The sequence below is a fragment of the Clarias gariepinus genome, chromosome 9 (genome assembly GCF_024256425.1).
Source record: "Clarias gariepinus isolate MV-2021 ecotype Netherlands chromosome 9, CGAR_prim_01v2, whole genome shotgun sequence".
Lineage (NCBI taxonomy): Eukaryota > Metazoa > Chordata > Actinopteri > Siluriformes > Clariidae > Clarias > Clarias gariepinus.
This window is the reverse complement of record NC_071108.1, coordinates 19,571,043-19,594,401: the sequence shown is the minus strand read 5'-3', so window position 1 is coordinate 19,594,401 and position 23,359 is coordinate 19,571,043. Positions and strand designations below refer to the sequence as shown.

At 37.8% G+C, this 23,359-nt stretch overlaps 2 protein-coding genes across 2 annotated transcripts; one reads left to right on the top strand and one right to left on the bottom strand.

The window, feature by feature from the left end:
• Nucleotides 1–332: 332 nt before the first annotated feature.
• srrd (SRR1 domain containing) lies at nt 333–4,761 on the top strand. The gene is made up of 7 exons (XM_053504036.1): nt 333–929; nt 1,886–1,926; nt 2,055–2,212; nt 2,300–2,398; nt 2,900–3,051; nt 3,335–3,380; nt 4,548–4,761. Exons 1-7 carry the CDS (start codon nt 805–807, stop codon nt 4,758–4,760), a joined length of 834 nt encoding a protein of 277 aa, XP_053360011.1. The 5' UTR covers nt 333–804; the 3' UTR covers nt 4,761.
• Nucleotides 4,373–21,574, bottom strand: si:ch211-166a6.5 (clustered mitochondria protein homolog). The gene is made up of 26 exons (XM_053504035.1): nt 21,351–21,574; nt 17,218–17,327; nt 16,664–16,835; nt 14,488–14,619; nt 14,075–14,229; nt 12,741–12,895; nt 12,544–12,666; nt 11,727–11,859; nt 11,543–11,635; nt 10,741–11,426; nt 10,514–10,587; nt 10,272–10,376; nt 10,082–10,182; nt 9,736–9,888; nt 9,547–9,609; nt 9,219–9,454; nt 9,029–9,113; nt 7,107–7,260; nt 6,888–7,027; nt 6,704–6,784; nt 6,450–6,575; nt 6,181–6,290; nt 5,981–6,074; nt 5,730–5,858; nt 5,570–5,643; nt 4,373–5,260 (listed from the first exon to the last, which is right to left on the bottom strand). Exons 1-26 carry the CDS (start codon nt 21,394–21,396, stop codon nt 4,849–4,851), a joined length of 3,942 nt encoding a protein of 1,313 aa, XP_053360010.1. The 5' UTR covers nt 21,397–21,574; the 3' UTR covers nt 4,373–4,848.
• Between the last annotated feature and the right edge of the window lie 1,785 nt (nt 21,575–23,359).

The following is a 23,359-nucleotide window of genomic DNA, read 5'->3' as shown; positions in this document are numbered from 1 at the left end:
TATTCAAAGAAAGACAAGTGTCAAAGACATCGCACCTATAAACAATAAGAAAAACAAAAAATGCAAAAGACCAGTTTCGAAACATGACACCATTTTATATCACATCACAATCGCGTGGGCTTTTCAAGAAAAGCGCTCTGAAAGCGCGTTCTCTCTGTGTTGGTCCTGAAACTACCGTAATCACTGTAATATGCGCGCACACTAAAATCAATAGCGGCTGGTTTGACTGTTTTTCTGAACCGCGGCTGGCTTTACCGCAGTCTGTTCTCGGTGCTGTTTGTTTGCGAATCTAATTTTGAATTTAATTTCTAGAATTTGTCCACTCGAATGTACAGTATAGGCGACCTTGGCTTTTTATTTGCTTTTTTACGTTTAACATTAAATGACCCAGGATTTACAAGCTCGCGCCTCTAGATGGCGCCCTGAAGTAAGCTTATGTACTGTACTGTAACTCGCTAGATTATCTTGTAACCGCTGTGTTCGTATGACTTTTTATTTACAGCACAATCACACCTTCTATATCTCGTTACACTATAGAGGGTAAAGAAAATTTATTTGGTTAATGAAATAAGAATGTATTTGGTTGACGGTCTTTCTGTGAAATAACTGTTGAAATAGCGTACGATGGGAAATATGTAAAGGGCAGGTCGGACCCATTAAAATGTAACACCGCGGTTAGGCACGCTAGAGGAAACACCGCTTAGCTCGAGCACTGGAACAGGGTTTATAACGGTGTCGAGTCTTGGCAGGTGAAATGTAAAATGCTCAGTCGTTGTGTTTGATGAGCTGTTGCTCCTGGCAGTGATGGCAGACAGTGAGTGGCAGTGTGTGCGGCGCGGCAGAGGAAAAGTCCGCAAAGGGAAACCTGCTCAGCCGGAACCGGAGTCTGTGGACCGGGAACGGGACAAACGCAGGACAGCGGAGGCGATGTGAGTGAAGGGACAACTAGTTAAAGTCGCAGTTTGAGTCTGATTAGCTCATGTACACAAGCTATTTTGTGACTTGATTCATTACCAGATGTGTCCAGGTGACCCAAAATACACCTGTGGAGTTAGTTAGTAGATTAGGAGTAGATTATCGTTAATGTATTAATTTTATATCTTCAGTTTATCCTGTAACCTGGGTCGCAGGGAGACTTAGGGCACAGGGCAGAGTTCACCAAGGATAGGGTTTCAATCCATCACAGGGTGCACGCACACACACACACACACGCACACACACACACAGTTGGCAGTTTGGGAATACCAATCAACTTGCATGTCTTTGGACTCTGGGAGGAAACCCACCAAGCACAGGGATAACGTGCAAACAGACCCGAGGAGAGAATCAAACCCTTAACCCTGTAGGTGCGGGGCTACAGTGCAACCACCACAACAACAACATTGCATTAATATACATTAGATTTGGGAGGGCAGAGCACAATTGTACTTGCCGTGTTAAACTCTTTACAAAAGTTTTACATTTCTGTAAGATCGTTAAATAAATGCGAACACTTGTTGATTTGTGAAGGAAGCCCTATTTAGCAATTTGTTTAGAATTTCAAGAAATTCAAAATAAAAGATGGGACTGTCCTAAAGCGTCTTAAAGGGTATGCGAATGTCGTGAGAAAATACTGCCATACAAATTATTTAATGAAAGTTTTTTTAACATTTATTGAAAGCAACAAAGCAGCATGCATTGTTACATCGTTTCTACCTATGACGTACAAATGTTTTGGTCAAAGCTAACGTTTGCACCCAGTGTTTATGGTTTAAATTTAATAACCATTGATTTTTTTTGTCTTTGGGATGTAAAATCTTTGTTGTAGAAAGACATTAGGAAGGATCCTTCTTCTTTTAGGGTTCAGATGTTTTTCTGTGTGCATTTACTTCTCTCACTTTTGCAGCAATGAGCTGAGGTGTGAAGACTTCTGGCCAAAGTGGAAAGGTGACTGAGTCTTACGTAGATACTCCATACAATCCTTGAGAGATTGTCAACTAATAAAAATGTCTTCTGTATATAATTAATAAGTTGTGACATGGCTTCTGTCCTGACTCACTTATACTTTGTCTCAGAGATCTTGTCTGGCTGTCTGGCTGAGACTGTAGATAAAACAATTGAAGGTACCGATTGCTTTATGGAGTGTGTATGTTATGGGCTGGGCAACTTCTCCTTCTGTGTGTCTGCAAGATATCAGCTTGCCATGTTGCTACTGTTGCTGGAAGCATTACAGGTGAACCTGCTATCAAGACTGTAAACTAAAATGTATTTTAAATAGAAATGTAAAGCTTATAGTAAACCTTCTGTTCCTATATATCAGATTCCTGTGAGCCGGTGTAGCATGTATGACCCTGTGTTTACAGAGGCAGAATGTCAAATACTCAGCGAGTTGGGCTTTACAGTGCTGACTGAAAATGAGGTAAATGTTCACATATCCAGCACTATAGCTTTGTGCAGCAATATCTGTTTATGACTAATCCTCAAAAGACTGCTTTGGGATTGAGCTAGCACTGATGCTGATATCATGTCACACATACAATACTGCATACACAAATACAGCTGCCTTTAAAGAGATTTTATTGTTTTCAAATGCAGGCAAAGAAACTAATTTTAAAGTTTAAAGTGTGGTTTATCGGCATGACTGTATTAACAATTAACTAATTAATATAAGAAATATACTGATTATCATTAACAAATTATGAGGGGAAAAAAAAGGAAAAATGATGGTTATCATTTGCGCCAGGTCTAATTTTTAAATAAGCAGAAGCAGAGAAAAACACCTTAATTTGAATAAATCTATGGTTTGTCTATGTAAAAACTTAATGTCAGTTACACTATGGCATACAGGGCTGGCAAAGACTTTTGCGTAGTACTGTACATTGTTTTAAGTTATTGTTGGTTGTTTTTGTTTTTTTGTCAGGAAGGGAAGCGAGCAGTCTGCCACCCCACCCTCTTCTACTTAATGCATTGTGGAAAAGCTTTGTACAACAATCTGCTCTGGAAGAATTGGAGTCCTCAGATCCTGCCGAAGGTCATCCTTATTGGCAACAGTTTTCATGGCATTCAGGAGAGGTATTTGGCACTTTTCTGCCAGCCAGATTCAGGCTGAGTGTATAGCATGCTGAAAATAAATCATTTTGTGCACTAGCTGACAGTTAACAGACAACTTTATCATCTTGGAACTGAGAGAATTCTGTAGTTTTAGCAAAATGTTTTTCTATTTTAAGACTGATACCATATTATAGAGTGCTTTTTTCTATAAATAGGACAGTCAGAGAAACGAAAAAAATGAAAGCAAGTTCAATTTTGTTTGGTTTATTATTTAAAATGATTATCAATGTTTTGTGTTTTCTAGAATGCTTCAGAGGGAGCTTGAAAGAGACTACAGTTTTCTTTCACATGTATCCTTAAATGTATATAAATGACTTAGAGAATGTTTTACACATTAATTTCTATGTTATGGAATTAGTGTGTTATTGGCAAAAACAGGATAAATACAGTTAAATGTCGTGAATTTTTCAGTTTTTAAACGAAGGCATTTAAAAATCTTCCTGAATGAAAAGTGCTGTTATACTTACTAGAGTTGCGGGGTTTCATTCAATTACATATCACAGTGATTGTGTTTGGCAATTTATATATTGATGTAAATTCATCATTGCAGTTTGTTCAAACAGCTTTTGTACAATACCAGTCAGGTTTGGACACACCTTCTAATTCCATGTTTTTACCTGATTTATATTTCTTTCTACATTGTAAAATAGTGCTGAAGGCATCCAAAATCTGCAATAATTTCCTTTGAACATTTGATACTGCTTTTTCTCTTTAAAGCCTTCATAACTCTAATCTGAGGTGCTGTTAATTGGTGGTTAATTTTGAGGCTGGTAACTCTAAATGAACTCCTCTGCAACAGAGGTACTATATGTTTTGGTCTTGCATTCCTGGGAAGGTCTTCATAAGAGCGAGTTTCATCAAGATGTTTGCTGGGTTTTGCAAATGCAGTTTGACAATACTGTTCCTGCAAGACTTGTTCCAGAACAACTGACTGTGTCTTAAAATACCAACTGACTACTGTTGTTTTTGTTACTTAAATGATTAATGTAAAAATATAATCTCTTAAGTGCCAGTTCTTAAGCTTTTCTCACAACTGTTTTTGCATCTATGAATTCTAGTTCTAAAATTTCTCATTAAATGTGACTTGTGTCACAATGAGGAACTTAGTTTAATGCAAAGTAATTCAAATTAATTTATTTAAAAACATTAAGGCTTGTGTTGAATAAAAATTCCATAATATGATAATGCTGTCACCCCTTAATACTGTTGTTTATTTTGGAAACTGTATGTATAGTCAGCTGAACAACTGACCAATGTGACACATTTAATGAAAGAAGCGGACTTAAGGAATGGTGTTTATTTGCAAATGTCATCAAGAACATGAGAAATGTCCATAACATAAAGAAAAAACTGCGAGTGAAATTGTGGAACTATGAAATTAGTTGCTTCAATTGTGTAATATATTTAGACGGAAGGGATGGGTTGCCAAAGTATGTTCCAGCCCTTGACACTATAAGGTAATAAATGCTTGTGAGGAGACACGACTGCCCTGCTCACAGCGTTTCCTAGATGTGTTTAATGATACTGCCCTCATCCGGTTTCCTCCACTCAAGCTTCATAATCTCCCGGAATCGACGTGGGATGAATCTTCAGAGCCCCAGTATGAGCACTGCCAAGATCTGGAGATCATTCGGACAGTCAAGAACCCAAATAAAAATAACTGTGCTTAAATACATTATGTTGTGTGTGTTTTTCCCATCCCCCAAAAGTTAGTGATAATTGTTTATCTGTCTGCAATCTCTAAAAATTTTAGATGTCTCAGTTCTTTGGAGTCTGATTCTCCACAAGCATTGCTTCACCAACGGGCTTGCATTCTCCATTTACTAAAGCTGCTTCGGTGTTGTTTACTATATTGATCTCTTTTGACTCTGTTTCACTCTTTTTTGAAAGTGAGGATGATTTACGAACTTCATCCTGTGCAGTTGCTGCACAATCTTCATTTTGTACGTGAGACTCCAATTCCCCATTCAAGTGGCTGGGTGTGTCTTCTGTAGTATCTGTTTTTTCTGGTTGACTCTGGGCATTTCCATCACTCACATCTTCACTCTGCGCTTCACTGGATGCAGCTTCAACAATCTTGACCTCAGTAGACAAGTTTGCTTTAGCGTTCTCTGCTTCCTCACAAGCTCTTCTTTCTTTCAGTTTCTCTTTGAATTCCATAAGCCTCAGGCTGGAATAGTAACAGAGAGTTAGAAGCAGCTCAGACGTGGCTATCTAACAGCCATTCACATTAGGACTTTATGGACTGAAACATGATTCATGCAATTATGCGAACACAGACACTTTGAGCTATGCTTTGCAAGTTATGCACCTTGATGCATTCATAAGTGTGTTACCTCAAAAATTCTAACGCATGGCAAGCATAAAATAGCATTATCACCACCTTGTGGATGGAGTGTGATCCCCCTCCACAGTTATGTAACAGTGCACATTGGTGACATACTTAAATGAACCATGTTTAAGGCCTAGTCTGCCTTACCTGTATGAAGTTTTCAGGATACCATTTACCAGAGCTAGCTGCTCCAGGGTGGTCTCTTGAGAAGGAACCAGATTCTAAATAAAGATAATTGATTTTGTCAGTTATTTGTAATTGTCTATAATCACAATGTAAGTGCATTTTTATACGATCACACTCATACCTCAGGTGTGCTCAAGTCTGTAAGCTTAACCCCTCCCTGTCTTATGGACCGTTCCACACGCACTGCTTGCTGAGTAACAGCATTGAGGAACTCAGAACTGCATTTAGTCTGTGGATGATTGTCACCACACTGGATACACACATAATAAACACATTAAAGTCATAAGAAATTCTGCTATTTTGTATCTAAAATGTGTTTTTGCAGAGATTTCACAGCTTGGGTGCCCAAATGCTAAACACCATAATCATTACCTTCTTCTCAAAGATGTTATGCGCTTCCTTCTCTTGAGCCATGGCTCCTCTGTAATCTCTAGCTAAACACATCTTCTGAGCCAAGAGGTGGTGACTGAATAGAGAATTTTTTTTCATTATTATACCTGACAATCTGAGTCACTGCTGATCATAAATGATGAGCTTTGATAGCTCTCACTTGATAACACAGTTTATCTTACTTCAGGGCAGTTGTAAGGTCCATGGCACCTCGGAAAGAAGCATTTAGTCTCAGTGCATTTTGTAGATATTGCAATGACAATTCCCCCTGCAGCATTAAGCCTAAAGAAGTCTGAAAGGAAGATACGTGGTATTTAATTATTTAAAGACAATTCTCGCAGGATTAATGAACATGTACATGGTAATAAAGTAAATAGAGGTATTTATATTAATTAACATGTACATTGTAATAAAGTAAATAGATTTATATTTAAATTGGAGCATTACTCACATCCAGTACTGCTGTATATGGATGATCCTCCCCGTGAACTATGAGCATGAGCGATTTAGCTCTATACAGACAACGCAAGGCCAAAGCAGTCTCTCCTCCAGCAAAGACATATACTGCCAGCACAGCCTAGAGAGACAAAACAAAAAGGTGTTAAATGTCTAATCATAATTTATGTACTGTATATGTACTGTTTTTACTGCACTATGCTTCTGTCTATATTTCAACTGAGTGGTTCTGTATATTATGTAACTTACATATTGTTGAATGGTATTCGGGTGATCAAAGCCCAGTACTCTCTCACTGATCACCACCACCCTCATTTGTACACTGCGAGCCTTAAGAGTTCAGAAAGTATGCAAGAATGTTCATGTTCAAGGTTATATTCATTGTTGCTTCAAGCTTGAATACATGTCTGTAATATATAGCACAAATGTGTACCTCAGCAGGGCGGCCCTGAACATAAGCCATTTTAGCCAGCAGACTGAGACAGTGGCAGGCTTCAGGATGTAAACTGTCACACACACGGCCGAACAGGTACGATGCCTCTTTCAACTGTTCATATCCCTGCTCCAACAACCCTGTCAAAAAAGCAATAACCTTTAAAAGCCAAGAACAATTGATTATTACATTTAATATAAAATCTTGTTAATTGCAGACCTTTTTCAATGCTGTTCTGGGCTGCATGGAATGACCGCATAGCATCTGTTGTTGGCATGGTGATGTGTTTGACCACAGGCAGGAGGTTTAGCACATCATCTGGGGTTATTGGGGCTTTGGTACGGTTGTCAAAGATATAATCTCGAAGCCGGAGCTATTGGTTACAAGCATAAAAAAAGGCTTTAAGCTACTGGACCAATTTTATAATTTTTTGAGCAAGGAATACAAAAAGACTGTCACAGTTTTAAACAAGTGCTGCCATAATAGCTTTATAATCTTCTATAATTATATAGTTTTGCAATTTGCATTATTTGCCTACATAAAAAATCTAGTGGGATCTAGGTCTTTTCAAGTATTATTGAGTGAGTATTGTCATTTTCATATATTGAATTTATTATGAATGAGATAAGTATGGAATGAGAATCAGGACAAGGCAACGAGTATAGAAAGTACAAATGGGGCAAATACTACTAAAACATCCTATTATGCTAATGCACTGATGGCAGAACTGTGTATAATTCTATTTGGCTATAAAAAATATGGACAATGTAGAAGGGCTGCTTGATAATGGCTAAATTTATAATCGTGATTATTAAAAAATAAAGTTTTTTAAACAAAAATGCCATATATAGTATTGTATCCTTATTGTATCAGTTTCATCCCTAACCTAAGTACTCTTGTATGTTTTTAGCCTGTTTTTTTTGTCTGAGCTGCTGAAGAACTGCAATTTGCCTCAGGATTAATGAAGATTTATCCCTTATCAGTGACTTTTCTTGAACTTTAAATAGCCCAACTAAAAAATATAAAATTGATAGAACTTACATAACACCTATAGGAGGAACTGGTGCCCATCGTTAAAGCATGTTTTAATTTAAAACATCTAAGATGTTCAATAATTTTATACTACTACTACTAATAATAATAATAATAATAATACTGGGGTACTTTTACATTATTTTTGCCTATGGTTTTGGGCGGGTTATAAAAATCTGTGCCAAATTTTATTAAAATAAATTAGTGTATGAGTTTTAGCTTTTTAGTTCTAGCCAGGGATTAACTGGCAAGACTTGAAAATTTCTTGGCTCTTTTTATGTAACACTAAGGGCTACTTTATTTACGGTACAGTTAAACCTTGGATTGCGAGCGTAAATCGTTTGGGAAGTGTGCTTGTATATCAAAGCACCCATATATTAAAGCGAATTTCCAACAAAAGAAATAATGGAAACTTAGATGATTCATTACAAAACCCCAAAATATTCATATAAAAAGAATGAACACAAAATATAAAGCAAAAATAAAACGTAATCTGCACTTTATTTTTGAAAAGAATTGTGGCTGAAGTAACACAAGAGAGAAGGAGGGAGGGGGCCACTGTGTAGGATGAATTTCACACGCACGCACAAACACACACAAATGTAAACACTACTCTGTCAGGAAACTTCTTTATCAGGAACCTTTAACAGACTCATCTCCCGCAATGCTATAGACTTTTTAAGCTTTTCTTCTTTACGGAGGCCATTGTTGCAGTACAGTTACTAAAGAACAGTCACTACACTTGGAAACGAAAAAAAAAATGCTAAACACGCGCACACACACATGGTCCAAATGCTATAGTAAACAGTAAACACACGCATGGATGTTGACTATACGAGTGACGCACGTGCACTGAGACTGAGCATGGGAGACGATTATCCATCATGCCGCAGCGCGCGCAAGAGAAGAACTATTGGCTTAGTTGTGATCACGTGACACCTGGCAGGCAAAGCGCATGCATATTACTCGTATGTCAAGACCTTGCTCGTTTATAAAGTTAAAATTTATGAAAAAAATTTGCTCGACTTGCAAAACGCTCGCAGACCAATTTACAATTGGAAACCAAGGTTTCAATATATACTGTATAACCACGATTTGTTGCACTGTACCTGTATGCCAATCTTCAAGCAGATCTCTCTTAATACAGACAGCTTCTGAAGCCCATACTGCTCAACCAGTTGGTCAATATTTGACCTGCAAACAATTCATGTCTTTGTTGCAAAGGAGTACTTGGGACACATCAGCATGAATAAGATAAGAAAACAGCATTATAAAAAAAGCTTAATATTATTTTCTCACCCAAGTCCCTGTTTAAGGCCATAGGTCTCTAGAGCATCCTGACATATGAGGGTCCACAGTTCATTTCCACTGAGCAAGCTCCATGCAGTATTATCAAGACTTCCTCCACCTTTATGACCACGTCTCCTAGAGCGTTTTTTAGACTCCTCATTATTTGAGGCAGAGCTAAAGTGAGGCACCAATAAGCAGCAGCAGAAGTGACTTACAGCTGCTGAAAGATTAGACAGCTCCACTCCCTTACAAAAAAGACCAAAAATTACATGTTTTAAAATAGCATATTACATTATATACATTACATTCATGTGTTAAACAAGAAACAATGCAATACCTGTATGTAGCCATTGAAGATTCTTCGAGCACAGCGCACTACAACTTCTCCATAAGCCAATCTCTGGGATGCAGGAAAAAAAATATAAAATATAGAAGATGCATTACTACAATATATTGCGATACAATAACTATTTATTGTACCAAAATAAGATTGTTATATTTTTTATGAGAAGTGACAGTTTCTTACAGTGATGTGCCTCAGTTGCTGCTTGTGTTCTGATTGATTGATGGAGGAGATCAAGTGACCCAAATAACGGAGATTTATGCCTTTCTTATGCAGGGCTTGTCGTAGTGTAGCTCCATCAATGGGCATCTCATTGCAGTGCCAACAGTCATTAATCTACCCATGTGCCCACATAATGGTATTAATATTCAATAATAATCACAAATCAATGCATCATATAAACTGCTAAACAAAGTTGCCTAATGGTCCTGCAAAAGGCTCATGCATAGTTGTAATGAAAAACTGTAGCCCCAATATATATGACTAATACATAAAAGGGTACAAAACATGAAATTAACATCACACTCACCAATGCTGTTATCTGATCATTAGCAAGGAATGCAGCAGCTTCTCTTAGTAATCTTTCCTGTAAGGCCACAGCAGCACTCTCTGAATCAGGAAACTGCACACCTGCAGAGACACAAAAGACATATTTCAATGTTTGCTTGCCTAATCGATGTGTAAGAAGGTGAAAGAAAATTTTGGAATTATGTACTTGCCTGAAGATAATACGTTAGGGTTAAAACGCATTTCAAAGATGATGTCACTGATAGAGCCAACTTCTTTGCAGGCTGCTCTCACTGCTTCTGTGCCTCTAGAGTCACCTGTTATTTGCAGGCATATTCAATACATATCAAAGTCTAAACTGAGAATAGGCTGCAAAAACTGAGATATTACTATTATTTTTTTTGCATTCATAGTACTTGTTAGACAAATTGTAAAACTAAGATTGCATTTGTACCTGATTTTACACCATCCTCAATCCCTTCACTCTCTTCCATTTTTTCTCTAACACGAATTGTAAACTCAGTATGCCTGAAGTAACAAGAAAAAATATGCATAATACTGCATATAGACCAACAGAAACCATGACAAACCCATAAGACATAACATAAAATCATAAAACACGTTATTTTGCTCACAAGAAACACAATATCAATTAGAAACACAATATCAATCAATGCTTACTTGTGCTGGACAAAAGCCTTGATTAACTCTGGTCGTAGGCGACATAGCCCATGAGGAAAACGCCTGGGAGCACTGCTCTCTTTTGCCTCTCCTTCCCCTTCTTCCAAACAATAGTTGGCATCAGCAGGGGCTGTTCGAAATACATCAAGAATGTAATAACGGCTGTCTGCTCCTAACAGTCCCTGAGCATCGATGGCGGTGAACAGGGAGACCTGATGGCCACTGGGGCCGATTACTGCGTGCCTCTGCAGACCAAGGCCCTTGGCTGACTGAGCTAATAGCTGCAAGAGCTTCCTCCGTGCTGGGTTCTCTAAAGGGCCAGTATTGAGGCTATATAGGAGACCAGTGGATACTCCAGACTGATCTTGAGCCTGAAGGCCAGGTGCTAGACCTTGGGCACAAATACGAAGGCCTCGGTAGTCGGCCAGAGCAGTTGAGAGAGTGTGAAGCTCTTGTAGGTCTCCCTCTAAATCACTGTAAGCCTGTATGGCTTGTAGTTCAAGTCTCTGTGCTGCCCTTCGTCCGCGGTCACCACCCAACCAATCATCTCCAGGTCCACCAATGTTCATAAAGAGACCACCCCACAGGAATGCTGGGGTGTCATTGGAACTATTAATTGGATCAACAAAGCCATCTATTACTTTTTCAGCAGCCTGGGCCACAGACCATACAAAGGCACTATTGACCTGTAGGAGCAAAAAAAGAAGTTGTTTAACACACAGGTTGACTGTAGTGTATGTATATTTATTCTGATTTCAAGGAATTGATTATGTTGGTGTATTTGTTTTTAAAGAGTGGGGACCTGTAGTAAAGCTTTTTCTCTTTGGAGTCTCTCTTCTAACGTGTTCTGTGGTAGATCTCTAGCTGATTGCATTTCCTCATTCCAGTCTGGAGACTGTAAACACACAGTAAGCAACAATGTTTAGATGACTGAAGGATGGAACAGCTATACATTTAAGAAAAGTGAAATATTGAGGGGTAAATACCTGATTGTTGAGGCCCTGCTCCAAACCGAGTCTACAACTATTATTACTTTTGTGGGAATAGAGTGCCGAACCTCCCAGCCAGCTCAAAGTACGGTAAGGGGTGGACATGGACTCTTCTGTTGACAGAGCAGGCCTAAGGTGGAATTATATACAGTACTTAAACATTTCACCTTTTTCTCCATCAACCACTGTGCGGTCAGTTTTGCAGTGAGCTTTAGATCATGTTGAAAGGTAAACCTTCACGCCATTACAATTATTTAAAAAAATAAAAAATAAAAAATAAAATTATATATATATATATATACCTGTCTAATTATTTGGACTCTTGTCTAAGAAAATCCAAATTATGCTCAGGTGCTTCTTGCTTTTTGATGATCTTTTATGTCTTATCTATTAGATGTCTTTAAACCTGGAGTCCAATCAGTGCCAAATTAATAGATTTTTGAGACAAATCCAAGCCGTTAAGTCTCTTCACAGACTTTTGAGAGTCACAGATCTAGGCAAGGGTAGATCATTTCTAAAGCTTTGAAGGTTCAGAGAAGCATATAAATTGGGCTTTATCACAGTGAAATAAAGAAAGTTTTTAAAAAAGGACTCCAAGAGCTCGCTGTGATATTGAAAATAATATAAAAGTAGGATATTTATAAAATCGTGATACCTACAAAGTCGCAATATAAATTGAATTAGCACTTGAGTATCGTGATAATATCCTATCGGGTGATCTCTGCTCATCTCATATAACAGATAGTTAAAAGTCCATCTACTGCTACATAAGACCCAGACCCAAATAATTATATACATACTGTATATGTCTTACCTCTGTCGGAGAGTACTGAAGTTATGCTTAAATTGTGGACTAAGTTGAGACAGCAAGTCAGTCAGGCAGTGGCACACTGCAGTGGGCGAGACAGGACGTGGGTCGAAAACATTCACAGTGGACCTAAAATAAAATACACAAAGAGTGAGAGGGAGTGCCGCTGGCTAACAGTAAGTTAAGGTTTACCCTACCCTCACCTGTTTTGGTAGAACCCTCGAGGAGATGATGTAATGTCATAGTAGTTGCCCTCTAGTGTTTGTACACTAATGTACAGATAGTCACCCTGCAGTTTCCTTGAGCCAGGTGGAGGGTTCCAAGGACTAAGTGATAGATCCAGCAGGCAACTAGGAACCTATCAAGAAGCACATTATTATTTTTATCATCTGTGCAATATATATACTTTTCTTTCTTAAACATTAAACTACTATGCAAGAGTGTACAAACTACATATGTTCCCTTTTGTTGCTTGGATATATAGTAAATATTCTAAACATGACTGTACATTACTGAGCGCAGGAGAAAAGAATCCCATCACTCTTGTGCACCGGCTTCGCTTTCAATCAAGCGATTACAGCCGAGGGAATTTTAGCGCATGTTACCATTTATTGCAACTGGCAACCCAGCAATTTTTACTGTTAGTTAGAAGTGCTACATTCCTATTGGCAAGTAGTTCCATGAAAAGTAGACGGCACAGGGAGCAAGAAGCACACTTTAAAGTACACTGCTGTGATTTTCCAGATGTGAGGACCAATCTGCTCATCTTGATTCATGCACACTTACATTCCATACAGACTTAAATAATTCTTTTGATTGTGTAAAGCTGCTTTGCGACAATGACAATTGTTAAATTAAATATAAATTAAATTTATACAAATAAAATTTAATTGAATTAAATAAAATTGGTACCTAAATTTTATTACCTAAATTAAAAAATTTGCATTGAATTTTAAATGCTTGAATTACATTTTCATAAAAAATGTACAACCACAATAAATTTTGCCCTGTGTCCGGAGATTGCTAAGTTTGATCCCCAGGTGATGCAGTAGCCTCTCGCAGCCTGAAGAAAGCTAACTGGCTGAGCTTTCTCAGCGGCGTGGGATGGGAGGCACTTAGTCACATAAAATTAAGGCTCTACAGCCAATCATGAGTGTTTGTGAGCTCATGCAAGTGGAGCAAATAGCGCTAGTGTGTTAGGCCACCTCCAACGGTACGTGAGCGAGCAATTCGAAAAAATGCGGTTGGCTGGTGTCACGTGGTTCACAGGAAACTGAAAGATAGTCTTTGGTCCTCCCTGACTGGTAGTAGCCTAAATGTCAGTGACAGGTGGGAATTGGATACAACTAAATTAGGGGGAAAATCAAGGCGGGGGGGGGACTAAAAAAAAATGTAAATGCTTTAAGAATTTTTTTTTTATTCAGATCAAATTGCAATGCAGAAATTTTTTTATTTTCATTTTTTGTTCAGTTCATGTAATTCAACATGCTATTTTGCTTGGGCAATTTTGAGACTGGTATACTTCCATATGTAGTACCTCAGGGTATGTGCTAGTGGGCAGTAAGGTGGCCAGAGGGGGACGCTCTGCAGTCCCAGGTAGGACGTAGTCAGGTGGTGTAGGAGTTTCGTTCATCTGCTCAGTTTTATTGTTCGTTCTTTTCCCCTTTGATGAGTGATTAGTAGAAGTGACATCTGAAACACATATTTAACAATGCTAAATAGACAGCTCAATTAATTTGAGCTAAAGATAAACAAGTATTTGACTTGCAATCAATTACATAACATTGAGCATGACAATAGTTAATTTGATGACTGTGATAATTGTAAGAGATCCAGTCATATAACACAATGATGCTGTGGTGCATGCATGCATCTGAGGGTAAGGAGAAGCTTTGGAAACCTCAAAGTTATAAGAATTTACTATAGATACACAAACTATTCTCCTCTTACCAGCCATGTGTGTGAGCGTATTTAAAACACTGGGGGATCGACCCTCCCTCAAGGCATCCTGGGGACTAGGGGCACTCAACAGCTCCTGGACACGAGCCAGATGAGCTTGAGCTGAGCGGGGAGAGTATGGCTCTGTAACACACACACACACACACACACACACACACACACACACACACATACAGTACACAAAAGCAAATGTGAAAGGTTATGTTGGGACAAGCACCATAATTTTGTAGGAGTTACACAATTTAATGACTCCATAGTAATCACTGGTTGTTACATGAATGCAGGTGTGGTTATTATTCACCATAATTCAATTCTTTCTCTATAGTAACAAACTGGATTTGAGATCAAATTAAAACTATGAGCAATGCTATAAAAAAGGTCTATGGAAAAAGCAAAAAAATATATTTTTTAATTTAAATTAGAATAATAGTTAGAAGATTAAGGAAGATTTTGTGGATAGGACCTTTTTATACACATACCACATTGTTGTTAGGAGCACCTTTTTAAATTAATATGTGTACCACAAGAGCACATAACCAGTCTGTGAGAGGCAAAATTATTGTTGGTTGGTTGGGGATCAAATATTTATTTCCCTTACAGTATATATATATAGAAATTAATGTCATTGTTCTGATAACTAGTTAAACTGAAAATATTTATTTTAAAAAAGTTTAGAGCACCTTCTGTATAAGTCGAGATTCTGACACTTATCAAAGTGATTAACCATGTGTGATGTATACACACAATGCACTTCATTAAGAACACCTGTAAATCTACACAGTTATGTAGTTATTTGGACCAAAAAAAAGAATCATGCTAATGCAGATCTTTAGGTAATATTCACATTAAAATATTATAAATCTTCCAAGGAGTGTTTCACCTTGCTCCTAAATCTGCTACTTCTAAAAAAAAATTAACAGCTAGTGCATCTACACTTCCTATCATTCAATAAGTAATTGCAGTCTCTAAAGCAGTAGTATTTCTGATACTATACAGGTTGCATGAATTACATTCACTATGTGACTCACTTATCCTCTATACCGCTTTATTCTGCATTCAGGGTCACAGGGACCTGGAGCCTATCCCAGGAGGCTTAGGGCAAGAGGCAGGGTACACCCTGGACAGGGTGCCAATTCATCGCAGGGCACACACACTATGGGCAATTTGGGAACGGCAATTAGCCTAACCTGCATCTCTTTGGATTGTGGGAGGAAACTGGAGTACCCGGAGGAAACCTACCAAGCACGGAGAGAACATCCAAACTCCATGCACACAGAGACGTGAATAGAGCCAGACCAGGACCCTGTACAAGGTACAAGGCGACAGTGCTAACCACTACATTAGACCACTATTAGAATAAACTAATGTGACCAATTTAAGAGAGGCGTTTACATGTTAGTGAGCACAGATGCTAAAGATAATAAGCTAACCGTATGTGCCTTCAGTCAAAAACATTACTATGCAAGGTCATGGTTAAATCATACTACGCATTTACTTGTGCAATGCTGGACAAAAAATACTAAATAAGAAAATCATCTGTCTATTTATCCCTCATTTACATTATTATTTAAGTTTTATTCATTGACAAAAATATAAAACATTTTATAGTTATCATTCAGAGATGAATTAGTCTTACCTTCAACGTGAAAAACAAACAAATATTTTCGTTGGTATTAACAAAATTCTGCTGTTGTAGCCCATTTACAAGGCTGTGGACTACCTGTCAGGTCTTACTAGTACAATGTTCCTAATAAAGTTACTGGTGAGTGTTTGGCAGGTCTAAACCAGTTACTCAGTATTTATTAAACTCTTAAATAAAGATATTCTATATGGCAGGGGGGCAAAATCTATGAGGCAAAATACATTTTTGAGTTGGCATTAACATCCAAACAAAATCCAAACCTACAAATCAACTTTAACACTGTTAATTATTAGTGTGAGAGCTAATTTAAAAAACATTGTTTTTTTATGTCCTTCTGAACATAGAAGTTGCATAAAGTTTGCATAAAAAATATTTTTGCATTACGATCCTGTATCACAGGCAAATGTTGCAGTGAGTTTATACAGTATAGTCTTTCAAATGAAAACAGCAGCTAATCTCACCAAATATGATTCACAACAGACCACTAGTCAATCATGGACCATGCTGATACGATTCACTACTTGCCTTCTATTAGTCTGAGTGTGACTCCTGCTTTGAAGCCTTTAACACTCTGGAGCTCAGCAAAGGGGTCTAGGTTTACACCAGACAGTGAGAGAGCAAGGGATGTTCGAGGGGCCACTTCTTCTCTATTAAGGATGGTCATTATTGTATCCTGGACCAGACTGAACCCAGGAACCTGCAAAGATAGTTAAACAGTATTGTTTCATTTCACAAGGACTTCATTCTGGGAGTTACAAATTTCTTAAATAAGATTACTGTTTTACTGTAATGCTGTAGTAAAGTACTGTAGTAATTGATCCAATTAGAAAACCACTTACAACATTTGTGTATTAATACTTTAAATCTGTGTGGATACACACACTTTAATCTTTAAAAAAGAAAAAGGAGCAAATGTATTTTAATGTACTTCAAAATCATTCAGTCAATTCCAAAAACAGTTTAAACAACTTAGTCTAAATTGAGATTTAATTGTGTGTAATGGATTGTCATTAATATGGAACCTGATTTTATTCAGCTAGTTACTAAATATCTTGTTGGTCTCTCTAATTCTGTCTCACCGTTAGCTCAAAAGCCTCCACTCCAGCCCCTTGGAACTTCACTGTATATGAGCCATCATCTTCCTTCCCCAGTCCTCCAGATTGTTTTCCATTGGCTGAATTAAAGCTCTCTGTACAGTGAAACAAGGGACATTTGTCACATTTGGGAACTTTCAGGCTATATTCATAGTAAAATGTTGGACATTACAATAATACCCATAACTGTGTCATATTTGATTTTTACATTGCCGTGAGAGCATTAAAATCTGATCTTTCTCGACTGGAATTCAGATGATCTCAGATAAGTAGCAGTGTACCTGAGAACAGTCAGGCTGTAATTCATATTTTATTTGGCATGTGCATATCACTATCATCATCTTTTAATCCTCTTCTGCTGAAACATGTCTCAAAAGACAGGTACCAACGTGGAGGTTTCTAAGTGACCCATATCTAATGATGCAAAAGTGAATTATCAAAATAGAAATATTGTATTTGACAAAAATAATACTCGTCTTGGTAATTTAGTCTTAAAATGTAGCTCCAACTATCACATGGAATCAAAATCACAAAATGAAATAAAAATCACAAAAGAAAACAAAACATTAACCTTTAAATTTTTTAAGGTACATTAGATTTAATAATAATTTAATAGGTTATTAAATTATAAAATCTTTCAGATACATACATGACTTAAACTGGCAGATATTGTTTCTACATTATTGCATTTTTTGTGAAAACCAAGCAAAAATATCTAGCATTGAATAAGAAAATATAAAGTTAAAAGTAAAATTGCTATTGTTTAAAATATTTTGTACTGTGACAGATTTATATTTGTAATGGTACGGATGAACCACTCAAGTTCTACTTTACCTCTTCTAACCCCTATAGGCTGTGAGTCTCTCTTTAACAGTTTATCTGTTAGCTTGCTAGCCTTGTTATCGATTAAACTGTACTGTGCAAAATTCTGCCATTATTTATTCTATTGTTAAGCTTTCTTTTGGGATGAGTTTTTCTAAGTCTAGCAACTTGCATGCCTAAACAGGATGCTACAGTGCTTGTGCAGTCCCGATTGCTTATACATACTCAAGCGCACAAGTTGTATTTTACTGCTTTTTTACCTTTTTTGATTTATCATTATAAATCTTAACTTAGCATTCATTCACTTAAAATGTTAGTCGCCTTAACATGTGGCAGATATTACTGCGTATACCACACTGACTGTTGTGGCTGCTAGGACCATAGACTGCAGTTGCATGGGTAGTTCTGCTGGAGTCTGCTAAAACTAAGAAACTTGAATGTGGGTTATCAGGCAGTGGTGAACCAGAAATCCTACAGACTGAGATGCCCCTTTGTCATAAAGATAGTCACATACTCTAGGAGCTCAGCTTTTTCAAGACAGAGGGCTACTTGTGACAGGGCTCCCCAAAGAGATATATTACAAAGCACAGTCACGACTGGCATCTGCACGCAGATAAGGCATGCCAGATCAGCTTCTAGTCAACTCTGGCTCTTCCTGGCAAATACAGAAAGCCCTCTGGGACAGGACGCACTGCTTCAAGACTGGGCTCTCTGTCTACTATACAGACCACCTTAACTTAACCCCTTTTTCCTTTTGAGCCTTGTTTCATAACCACTGTAATGTTATTGCCAAAAATATAAAATATACTAAAGACCACTGCTACCTACAGAAAATGTATTTGTTTTTCATGTCATGCATACGCTTGGTTTACATTAGAAGGCTTGTATAATTGAAAAAAAAAAATAGATATGGGTGAAATAGTATTATTTTTTCATGACCTTAAATCATGGGAATTGCTATTGTATAAATGGCTCTAAGAATACCCTTATTAGTGCCTGCAATACTAATAGTAATATTAGAATATAATACCATAAAAAGCTCCTGAGGCAAAACAACCTTTAATACAACCAATATTGCCCTTCAAAGCACACCCTGCTATTTATTTTCAAAAAACACTTATATATGCAAATAATTTGGTGTGTTTGAAAATTATAGCAATATAAAAGCAACCAAACCCAATAAAAATATACACTGATCAGCCATAACCTTACAATGAAAAATGTTAGGCCCAGTATTGTGTAGGTTCCTCGTGTGCCACCAGGGCAGCTCTGGCTACTCGAGGCATAACTCTACAAGAACTTTGGGGTGTGCTGTGGTGTCTGGCATCAGAAAGTTGGCAGCGGATCCTTTTGGTGCTGTTGGTGCGGATTGGGTCTCTGTGGATTGGATTTGTTTGTGATCTGGAGAGTTTGGAGAGTGGCTCAGCAGGCTGTGGTGCTGTTCTGCTGCCTTTCTCTCATGACCAGAATAGGCTGTTTTTTCTGCAGGTTGTTCTACATTTGGTTTTCTGTGGGATCAGACCAGATGGGCAGCTTTAAGTTTCCCCATGAGCCTGTCACCAGTTTATGGTATATAATTCATATTAACTGCTTATGTGTTAATTTTGTGTGATGTTGATGCTATGGCTGATTGGTGTATATAATAAAAAAAGTTTAAGAAAAAAAAAAATTACTTAGTGCAAACTAATTTGAACAAACTTTATGTGCAACCACTTCCTGCACTGCAGATATGCAAGTCTTTCACTGTTAACAGTTCTACTTGAAGCTTTATCTTAGGACATTTTAGATCTTTTAAAAAAAACAAGACCCAGCTTGATTTTGTGTAAGCTTGCCCATGAACAAATCTGCCTACAGGAAAGAAGAAACTGTCACATTTGACTGCATAGACACCTGGGGCATCTAAGCCTGGTGGTGGAGCAGAAATTACCCCCCACTGATTATTGGATGGGAGTTGCCACGTTGAAACTGGTCCAAGAATGGAAGAATGATTCAAATACACAGGACACAGAAACAGGCCTTTCTCTTCAGTACTCTACAGTCAATCCAACACATTTGAATTTGTAAAGCATTTGGCTTTATGCCAGTGTGATCTCTCTACTATGGTAGGTTGAAAGGAGATTCCTGACAGTGACTGAGTCACACTGTAAGACAAGACAATCTTTAATAAATTATGACACTGGGAATATGCTTACATTGTTTCATGAGATCAATTATTTATTATCTCTATAGAGCAGTGATTCACAATCTGGAGTAGTGAAGTAACCTTACACACTTTTTTAGGGCGTTTTTCTTGCTTGAACAAAAATGAGATAATTACCTCAAGTTCAGTTATTTAAGTTCTCACCTGTATATACAATGATCATGCACATGCACATAGAAACAGTGTGTTATTATTTTACACCATTTGTACATCATTAATGCACCTTACATTATAAACGGTATATATTTTTTTACTTTTTCTCATTGTGATTTCTGCTTGTTGCTTATTTGTTGTATAATCTGTAAACATTCCAATTTCCCTTTTGGGATTAATAAAGTACTCTATCTTTCTAATGAGATAATTAATAAGCTCTGCCCCAGCTCTGCCTGGATTAGTTGTGCCAGCTATTCTCAAGCATTCTTAACCCAGATGCCATCCTAAGAGTTGCAGCAATCACAAGGCCAGTAGTCACAAGATTGCTGAGGATGTCCATTTTACACACAAAAAAAAAAACAAAAAAAAAAAAAACAGAAGAGTCTGGTAATATTTTCCTGTTCATTAGTAAATCTTGTAACATCACCTTTGCCCGCTATGTTTAAACATGTTCATGCTATGTGTAAACTCGGTTGCTGGTTTCAGGTGGGTGTGTTAAGAAGGGAAAGAGCTTAACTTTGCGAGGAAGGGGAACTCCGAAATGGGAGCTAATGCTGTGCAGCAGATACTGGTTGTGCTCGAGGCAGAAGAAAAAAAGCTAGTTCTCATTCGCTAAAAGCCTAGGAGTGTGTGAAGAGGAACGTTAGGATCCAAGTAGCAGAGAGGATACACAGTACAGTACAGTCAGGCTAAACACTGCACAGTCATCCTTCTGCATATTACTCTACACAGGAAGTTTCGTTCATTAAGTAAATAAGGCACAGGTTTGTGCACAGCTTTCAAACTTATCAGTTTCCACATAATCACTTTCACTTTCTACCGTTTGAAACTCCAGGCACAGTACGGTATGATAAAAGGAAAGGAAATGTTTCAGTTGTCATGCATGGAAGAAAAAGGAAAGAAAAGTTGGAAAGGGGGCGTTTAACATGACTGCTGTTCTTACCCATCTGCCTCTGCTCTCCGCTTCCTCTTTTTGCTGAGTCTCTCATTCTGCCCTTTAATATTTCTCCTCACACACTTTGTCTTCTTGAGCTCTTCAGAACTTTGTTCTTCCTCCAGTCCTTCTAGCGTGGCGCTGTGCGAGCTGTCAGGTGTGACTCTGCTTAAACTTTTTTCATTTTTCTATTATACCGTCAGAACACTCCCTCTTTTTTACTCGCTGGATTATGGCCAATATGCCCCCCTCCCTTTTTCTTTCCCTCCCTCCGCCACTGGACTCGCCTTAACCAGGCATGTTTGACTGGGTGTGTCCTCTCTCTCTCTCACACACACACACACACATCTGCCTGAGAAAGAGTTAACGTGAACTGAAACACAGAGAGAGATTCCCCTCCCCCACCCTCTCTATTTCGCCCTCAGGGAAGGTGGGAACCTGTACGGTTTTGCCTTCACAACTCACTACTCCAGTGTTTCTTTTATTTTTCTTTTTTTTATCACGACCTTCATAAATGGTAAAACAAAAAAAAAATCACGCCCTGACATTATACGAGTATCGAAACCCCAAGCACTGAGCCATGTCTGAAACTTCACAGCATGGCTTAAAAAAATAAAATAAATCCATGTCTAAGTGTAGAGGAGAAGGCCAGTTTTCACACATATAAACCAGTCCTGATACAGGATTTGCAAAGGTTTATTTGAATTCTGGTGAGTAAAAGTGTCACAATGATGAAGAAGTAATAGCACAGGATCATCCTTAGCTTTTACTTCCAGCTGCAGACCACAAGTTATGTTTAATTAAAAAGCTAGTTTGCAACATTGTTGATAAATTCAACTTGGCCTCACCAGCCAACTAGAAGGGTCTAGAAGGGTCGTAAAACATGTTTTTCTTCGACCACATTTACAAGTTTGACCAGTTCAGCCTGTGAACAGCTAAAGTGCTTGAAGAAAAGCAAGTTTTACGACCCTTCTAGTTCTAGTACTAATGCTTCATAAATTATTTTTTTAATAATTAAATAAATAAATAACACAATAATAATTAGGCAATTATATACACTTATTAAGAAAATTTGTCAAGTTTTAAGAAAACTAGGTGTTATTTATTTTTGTTTTTTGGAGGGGTTTTCAAGAAGAAAAGGCCCTGCTCAAGTGACCAGAATGGCAGTTCCGTTTTAGGGCACTCATAAAAGGCATATTCCTTAAACCCAACATGAACCAAAGGCCACCAAAAACATCAAAAAACTATTTTGTTTATGGGAATGTTTCCAGTTACAGTTCTTATATTACATATATATTTTTATACCCAAGTGTGAAAATAATACATTTTGTCCTGTGCCATTGAGAGAGAACATGTGCACTGCTACACATTCTTAAGATACGTGAAGTGATATACATATATATTGGGTGGTTCATAATGCCTTTGGGCAGATTTTTACACAAGTCAAAACTAATACTGTAATAAGGTCCTTAGAAAATAAACCTCTAATAATGTCAGTGTTATGACCCATACCACATTCTGCCATGCTAAATGGTGTAGTATTTACTCTACTAATGGTAGCGTATGATTTTTCCATAATATGTAGTATAACAAAATACTTTACCTCTCCTTGGCTTCTACAGTATACATCACCCTGAACATTGTAGTGTATTGTCTTCATCGAGTTCCCAATCCTGGTCTTTACTACACCACTCACTCTGACTCACTCATTGTCTCTATCACTTTATCCTGTAAACAGGGTCGCGGAGGCATGGTGCCTATCTCAGGAGACTTAGGGCACGAGGCAAACTCCATGCAGACAGACCCGACATGGAAATCGAACCCTCGACCCTGGAGGTGCAAGGCAACATGGCTAACCACTAAGCCTTCATAAGCCATCATTACTTAATAAAAAAGTCACTTCCACATGATTGATTGTTGTGTAGCTACAGTACACAACCCCATACACAGCATGCTGTGATGCACTGTGTGTTCTGAAATTGTTCTATTATAACCAGCATTCATCTGTTCAGCAATTT